The sequence below is a fragment of the Acyrthosiphon pisum genome, chromosome X (assembly GCF_005508785.2).
Source record: "Acyrthosiphon pisum isolate AL4f chromosome X, pea_aphid_22Mar2018_4r6ur, whole genome shotgun sequence".
Classification (NCBI taxonomy): domain Eukaryota; kingdom Metazoa; phylum Arthropoda; class Insecta; order Hemiptera; family Aphididae; genus Acyrthosiphon; species Acyrthosiphon pisum.
In genome coordinates, this window is record NC_042493.1 from 105,878,144 (window position 1) to 105,886,881 (window position 8,738).

At 26.6% G+C, this 8,738-nt stretch overlaps 1 protein-coding gene across 1 annotated transcript in view; it reads left to right on the forward strand.

Moving 5' to 3' along the window:
- Positions 1 to 5,200: 5,200 nt before the first annotated feature.
- The window catches only part of LOC100161996 (SUMO-conjugating enzyme UBC9-B-like), a 7,529-nt gene continuing 3,991 nt past the window's right edge, over positions 5,201 to 8,738 (forward strand). Inside the window, exons 1-3 of the mRNA XM_001949957.5 lie at positions 5,201 to 5,320; positions 7,680 to 7,749; positions 7,823 to 7,906. Coding sequence (XP_001949992.2) covers positions 7,684 to 7,749; positions 7,823 to 7,906 — 150 coding nt within the window. The 5' untranslated portion in view covers positions 5,201 to 5,320; positions 7,680 to 7,683. The remainder of the gene's footprint in view (positions 5,321 to 7,679; positions 7,750 to 7,822; positions 7,907 to 8,738) is intronic.

Consider the following 8,738-nt stretch of genomic DNA (forward strand, 5'->3'; position numbering starts at 1 on the left):
TATTATTATCAATAGAATAATGTGATTTGACCTATGTAATATAAAATGAAATTAAGATACCAAATACACGTTTTTCGTTAAAAAAAAATCCTATATGAATCATATTTCAAAAATATAGGTTTCCATTTGAATCTCCTCTTTTTAATGAATAAAAAAAATAATTAATATCAAATTATTTTAGAGTATAATATGATTCAAAGAGTTTTTCACATAGTTCATTTTTTTCTAATTTAAGTAGATCATGCTGAAATCTGCTGTCACATGAAATTTGGAACACCCTGTATATATACATTATAGTTTATAAGATAAAATATCGTCGCTCACAGCATAAATGACCTTAATAATATTTTTGTTTTGTAGACGACAGTCTTCGTCGACCGATCGTCATAGCTTAATCACGAAATTATATTACACGAAATGTATACCTTTATATGTATTAAAAGTGTTTAATGATATTTAAAAAAAATTATATAAAATAAACTACTTGATTTAGATAAGTTTTTTTACCATCCAAATAGTTCTTTTAATCAGATTCACAAATTGGCTATTTTGAATTTATTCAAAAAAATTTAAATCGAATTTAAAATTTAAAATTTTTGGTATTAAAAAATAAAAATAATTTTTTTTATTACACGTGTAGCGCAAGTGGCTATAAATTATGTATAAAAAAAAATATTTTAAAATATTGATTGAAACAAAAGTTATTCCAAAAGTCATATCTATCTGTTACACCAAAGGTGTACTACAATTGTTTAATATTATATCGTCAGCTTCCTGCCAAAACACGATAACGGCAAAATAGTAATTCTTCAGTAAACGACTTCGAAGTTTTTAAAAAAAAATTTTCGGTCTTAATCCCAAATAATCTTTAATTTTTAAGATATTCACATAGTTTTTTTTTTAATGAAATCTGCTTGTATTACAGCATTAAAATATATTAGATTTTTTTCGAAATTTTTAATATAACACTGTTTTTTTTATGGGTAAATTATTGTATGTAAATATTTTAACCGTTAATGAGTTTTACTGAATATGAAAATGATTTTTACCATTTGTTTTGGCTGGAAGAAATCTATATTGGTTTAATATTGAATATTTTGCTTATTGGACATACTCAGATTATAATCATTAGATTGTACTTATGTAAATTATCAATGTATTTGCTTAAGAGTGAATTTTTTTTATTATTAACATAATTATTGTTGTGTTTATCATGATAAATAAAAATAAAATAAATTATTAATAGGTATTTTTTATCTTAAAATTATTGTCATAATAACATAACTCATAAACTATAAAAAAGAAAAAATATAAAATTATATAAAAAGAAAATAACATATACTTTTATGTAAAAGATTTAAAACTTTAAACTTTAAAGAAATTGCAACTTATGTATAAAACAATTATGAAAATCAGTCTTAATCTTCATATATTTCTGAATCGGATTCTCCTGGTTCTGGAGCTTTATCTTTCTTAAGAGGAATACTTGGCAAACTTTTATAAAACGTATGAAACATATCTGGTATTACATTCTTTTCACATAGCTTAAGTAGGTCCTTTTTCTTTTCATGACTTATTGGCAATGGTTTTGAATATAAACATTTAAGCTCTAATTTACTTATATCTGTTGATGCAATTTTGCTCCTTACATTTTTTTTCCAACATTAATGTATTGATATTCGCTAAAATAATCATATTTATATCCAACAATGTAAGGATTATTTTTTCTGTATTCAAAACATTTAACTTTCAACCAGTTCATAATATTACCTTGAGTGTCAACTTTTTTATTCTTTATTATTGAAGAAGAAAGTTGTTGTAAGTTTATAAAATCCTTGTATTGCATTTCTTTTACTTCATACGGAGGTTTAGATTTATTTCTATTTCGTGTTGATCTCGCAACTTGGAAGATAGTTAGCCAATCTTGAACTGTGTATATTGGAACATTTCTTTTGGCATTTTCTATAGCACTGTGCATGGAATCAAACTCCATAATGGAGTGGCCACTCTCCATAAATTTATGCTCTGTTTGATTGATGTTTGTTGTTTGAATAATATAAATCATTAATGCCATAATATTGTGATTCCTATTCTCTCTCAATTATTATATAGGTATTATAATTATTATATTATATTATATTATCACTCAATTCGAGAAATTAATGAATAAAAACAAAAATAGTTTACATAACGAATGCATAATGTTATCATAATATTAACAAAATTAAAACTAATAAAAGAATAAAAAAAAGACTGTTAGATTTATAAAAAAAGCAAATATTAGTTGAAAAAGTGACCGATTAACAACCATGGAATTTTATAAAATGTTATAATATAATGCAATTTTTTTTATAAATCTGATTCCTATCCTATATATTTTTATGATAAATTAAATTTAGTAATAAAAAATAAGTTGTAAAAAAAATACTTAATAACTGAAATACAACCAGATAATGAAATAGAACGATTTTTTTTGAACAAATTTATATTTTATTTACACAAAATAATCAATTTAGCCAATAGTTATTATTAAATACCATGTGTTTGTGGTGATTTAAAAATGACAGTACTAAATTGTTCATTGTATCTTTATACCTTACTTTTACTGAGCGAACATATTTTTTATAAAAATTCATAAACAAAAACTTTAAATAAATCGAACATTTCAAATGCCTATACTCATAACTTGATAAACGGCTTCAAAATAAGGTAAATATTTTTAAAATTATAATATATGGGTATAATATGGGTCAATAAATTTGAATATTTAATACAAGGCGCCTAATATATTGTTACAATGTCATTTAAAAACATTAAAAAATATACGTAGTTATAATTTTTTTTATAAGCATTTAAAGTTTGAATTTTGAATTTTGAAAAAATACGTAAAAATGACGAAAATTTGCAATAATAAATAATTCTTAAGTTAGAAGTTCATAATTGGTTCAAAATTCTTGAAGATATAATACAAGTCTCCTGTATATTGTTATTATAGCAGTTGAAAAATATTAAAATGGTACATTTTTTTTTATAATGATTTAAACTTTAAAGTTCAAATATTTGACGAAAATTTGAAAATTATTTTGAGTTAGAAATTCATAAAAAATTTTCTTTTTAAATCTAAGATTTTAAATTAATGTAATACAAGATTCCTCATAAGCTCGTCTACCTTTATCAAAAAAAAAAAATGTGCAAGTCAAATTAAATTTTTATGAGTATTTTAAGTTCATAGTTTTACAATATTCACTCGATTTCTCACGAAGTGAATTTGTTTTGCTGTACCTAATTCAAAAACGAATAACTGTAGATACGTGAAATTTATACTATATGTTTATTATATAAATTTCCATACTTTTTAAAATTATTAAAATATTTTGATTCGTTTTTTGCTGTTAATATTTTAAATTTTTAAACTTTTTTCTATAACAGGTAATTGTCTATACAATTTTATATGTTGGGGCAAAATTGGTGAAAGTACAACATAAGGCTCCTGTATATTGTTACTATAGAGGTTCAAAAATATTAAAATAGCAAATTTTTTTTTTATAAGCATTTAAAGTTCGAATTTTGACAAAATGTATCATATTTAAACATTATTTTGCAGTTGAAAATGTATAAAATGTTCAACTTTTATAGCTATGGATTGAAAATGTAAAACAAGATTCCACGTAAATAGGTAAATACATTAATTTTTCACAATAATATCATCAAATATACTTAGTAATATCATAGGCTGGCTGACCATATAGTTTTTTTACCATAAGACGTTTTTTTTTTAGATTAAGTTTTTTTATAATTTTAAAAATTTAAAAGTTTTGAGACGCTACACAGATTTTGGTTCTAACCGTCTTACAAGTGCGTAACATTGAACTATCGTAAAAAACCCACATACAAACACAGATAATGTTCTTGTCATCAAGTTTCATGATTGGTCGATTCATTATAATTGTTAAGCTAATGAAGTTATACGTGATCTACTGAGCGTAAATTTACTTGTAAATTACCGTATTACATTAACATTTTTATATCTTTGCAACTAGTACACATTGTATCTATGCCTTCAATAATCTATAAATCACTGTAAATTAATCAGTGGTGAATGCTGACCTCCATGTATGAGCGTGCTCATTTATCCTAATGTATTATAGTTCTATTAAATTTATATATACGACTTTAATTTAATTAATATTAATTATATTACAATATTTATTGATGGAGCGCTCCCGACTGAGCATGCCTTGGATGGTTAGTACCGCGGCTAAAGGTCTAGGAATAACCGGTATCTCACATCGATAATAAGCGTAACCTTAACTAAAGTATTAAATTAAAATTAAAAAAAAAAAATTAATTTACATTTATCAAAAAATATAACGTATGTAAAATAAAATATAAATTAATCTGTATTTCTTCTTTTCCTATTGCTATTAATATCAATTCTGTTATTAATCTGATATAGATAACCGTATATTAAGATACAAATTAAGGTACAGTACAGAATGTGACTAAATATTATGTTGAAAATGCTGAGGTCAATAAATTATCAATATTTATAATAATGCTATGTTTATCAAATTATTATTTGTATTATATTCGCAATCGCTGTGAAAGAACACAGTATTACACGTGAAATGTAGGTGTGTATTATTATTATTGGCTTATTGCGTTTTGCCAGTTTTTGTTAACTAAGAATTTGGGAAATTTGGCAACGGCGCGGCGTCCCGTTGTAACAATGTTGCCAAATTACGACTCTGTTTTGGCGTCAGTCTTGAATATTTCGATGGTTTTTGAGTCAGGAGTCTAGGACCGGATGACCGATATAAGTCAAAATGGAGAATCTTTGAGAGCTTGGAAATAACGGTCTTTGTTTTTTTCGTCATAAATTATAAAGAAATATAAAATAAGGAAATGATTTGTAAAATTGCGTCTCGCAAGCATGCATCTGTCGTTTGTGAAACCTTAGCGCGGCAACACTGTTTCCAGGCTCGTATACGCCTCTCTTGTTATTGTTTCCCTAAAAAATTCCTGGTATCTACTACCCCTCACTCAATTCACACTACCTGATTCATACAATTTGTTGGCCTTCGTTGACGCCTGTGTGGTACTGGTGTAAACGTATTATTTATCCATCGGGCTTGCTTATGATTTTGTTGTTCGTTGGGCTTTCTCGTTTTAATAACTGAAATCCCCAGCAGGCTCAACATCGTCGTACGTTGATCGTTTTGATTTTACATCAGCTGCTGCTCGTGCTCTGCGGCTGTCCACTTGGCGGGTCTTCATATCGGGTACAATCCTCCGACACTCCATCTGAACCAGACAATCCGTAAGTTGCTTTCATTTTACTCGCCGCATAATCGTGTTTGTCGTGTGTTACGATGAACGGCGTTTGGGTCTAATCGTAGCACTCTTGTCAGTTTTTCCTTCAATGTTTATCGATTTCACTTTCAGCTTACGCCCAGTTTTTTGTGATAAGTTATATTATGCGTCCTGTCTTGTAGAAATGTGTATTTCAGTCAATTCAAATCAGCCATTTTTGTGTCACTAAACAATGTTTGCATCATTTTGCGGATGGTTTCTGGCAAAGAGTTGCTCAAAAATCGAGATAAAGTTTTGACCTATGAAACATAATTTATTCTATAGAACCGTGTTATGCATTAGTATATTATGTGAAGAATTATTTTTAATATGCCTATCAAGACTTAGACTTTTTCCGTCTTTGTTTTAGTCAAATAATTTATTTAATTACCAAGGTGCATTTTATCTAAATTATTTGAATTTTAAATTTTAGCTGAACTTCTTTAATATCTTATATTAGATAAAGAAAATAATGAATGATAGAAAAAAGAAATGATGCAATACAAAATAATGATTAGGTATACCTACCATAAAGGTATTTTAAAAATGATTGTATTGAATTATTACAAATTAAAAATAATACTTGTGTATTAGATGTAGCGATGTTAGGCGCTGACGACAAGACGCGCAGCGGCTATTGTGGTGTTTGTTTTGTTTTTACTGAATAGCGCCGGCACAAAATTGATGAAAATAGAGAAATCCTCATCAAATTATTTTGTTATAACTTATCAGTTCAATTTATTTTTTTTTTAATAATATTTTAACGTTTTTTGTAAATTGTACCCTTTTTACACAATTTTTCGCTTTTTGACCATTTTCACCTCCATTACTATACTTTATTCGCGTAGTTCGTTTGTTTTCAAAGCCGCCCATATGCAATATGCACGCGAAATCGGTTCATAGCTTTCCCAATCGCTTCAATTCTAGACGTCGGCCGTCAGTAATTTTTATCGTTTTTCGTGATTCTCGATTCATTTTGACTTTTTAAACACTTCAAAATCGCGTTTTCTAACCGATCGTCTTCAAATCAGTCGATCCTTCGTAAAGTGGTGTCAGTGGTTACTAGTGTAACTGGGGTGGCAAACGGACTATATGACTCTTCAATTAAATTTGTGTTTAATAACTTTGAAATTTGTTGTTCTATTTCTTTCTTATCTTCAAGTGTACACCTATATGGTCTTTTGTTACAATATGTATCTATTAATAAATCAATTCGAGCTTCATAATCTTTCACAGTTCCTATATCATATTTGTCTTTTGAAAAAATTGTCTTATATTTATCAATAAGACTCTATTTCAGCCTTTTCAGCAGATTCCAAATTTCAAAAATCTCCATCCACTGATGAACATTAGAATTTTTACCTGTGAACTTCTCAATGACAAACTTCTCTGCCAATGTTTTAACATTTTTTTGATTATGATGTTGTTGCTTACTTTCAGTAAGTTTTTCTAAAATTTGTGTCAATGACTGTTCTGAAATACCTGTACTGTTTGTAGCCGATTGTGTTATTTCTTCCAAAAAATACCCTTCAATTTGTATATTCTCCTGGTCATCCATATACACTTTTTTTTAACTCTGTTGTTAATGCGATCCATACCCTTCTCATTTGGTGCCTTTTCCGCAGTGGTTTCTTTATGCTCTCATAAGCAGATGTTTCCATAATAAGTTTATGTAAATTCATTACCTGATAATCTTCTGGAACACTATTATTTCTATAGCCTATTGTTTATAAAAATATCAAATTAGCCGATAAGCGGAGAAAAGAATCCCCCATATTTGTGAGTTTTCAAGTATATACTATTATATATACTATCATATATGATGACCTAACATTTTGAAGAAATTTGATGAAAAATAATATTAAAATATTTGAAACAAATCGTTTTGAAAAAGTTTTAATAATATTTGATTTCAAATATATGGTGACCAAATATTTTGATGCTAATTCAACAATATTTGCATTAAAATATTTGACAGGAAACCTTCTAAAAATGTTTTGAAAATATTAATATATTCAATTTGCTATGTGGAATGTATGGTCGGAGCTTTTTGATGGTCAGATCCTTTCGGTAGACATGTGCCAGCTTTTTTAATTCTCTGTTTTTACTTGTCGTATTGTCATTTTTTATATCTTACAGCGTCAACTACATTGTTGACTTAGGATCTGGGCATAGTCAATATGTTGTCCGAAGTCACTCCACGCTTTGTAATAATTAAGACGATTTATGGTAAAAATTAATTGATTATTGAATAGAACTTCTGTAAATTTTTGAATGTATGTAGTTTTATTTAAACTTTATGAATTGTCTTCAAATTATTTTTACAGAAAAATGAGTGGTATTGCAGTTAGGCGATTATTAGAAGAACGTAAAGCATTGAGAAAAAATCCTGCATTTGTGAGTACTAATAATATGTTTTAAAATACTAAATGTCTATGTAATGATTAAATACAACTTTTTTTACCTCAAGGGTTTTGTGGCTAAACCAGCCAAAAATCAAGATGGCACATTGAACCTTATGGTTTGGGAGTGCTATATACCTGGAAGAACCGGTGTAAGTATAATATTTTTTTATTTAATTATACACCTGTGTCTGATTGTGATTTCCAGGTACCATAAAAATATCCACCAAATTAAAAACATAATATTATGTTCTAGTTTTGAACATACCTATATCTGTTTCCTAGCAATTTTATAAAAATTAATTAATATTGTTAAAATCATTTTTTATAACTTTTAAACATGATTTTCTGCATTCATAAAATTCTTGTTGTATATATTACATAAAATATGAAAGCAACTTACACTATCAAAAATAGAGCCTAATATTGTAAAATTGTATGGTTTTCACACTTTGGTGACTTATGCTAATGCAATAGGCGATAAAGAACACACTACTCTTTCAAATTATATTTAATGTTTTTATTTGTTCAATATAACTAAAGACCGGATTTATATGCATTTTAAATTGTAAAATATGCATGCAAACATGCACTAAAAAAAGTCAAAATATGCAAGGAAAAAATGCAAAACATGCAAAATAAAATTTCAATTTTTATTCAATTTTATATTTTATTTTAATTTTGCAGTGATAATTATTTATTAATTTTATTACATTTTTCATAAACAAAAAGTAACATATTGTATAATATAGTACAAAAATGTAATTTTTTGTTAAATTGTAATTTAATTTTTAAACATTGATATATTGTAAAAAATATTTTATTAAAATTAAATAGTAGATAAATTGGTGATATACTAATATATATATAGGAAAGAAGTATGAACAATTTTATTGAAGGTAGTAAATTATTAATTTGAAAAACAATAAGTTATCAAAGTATGTTCCATGTTTATTTCAGTGAAATTATGACGGTGATCTGTAA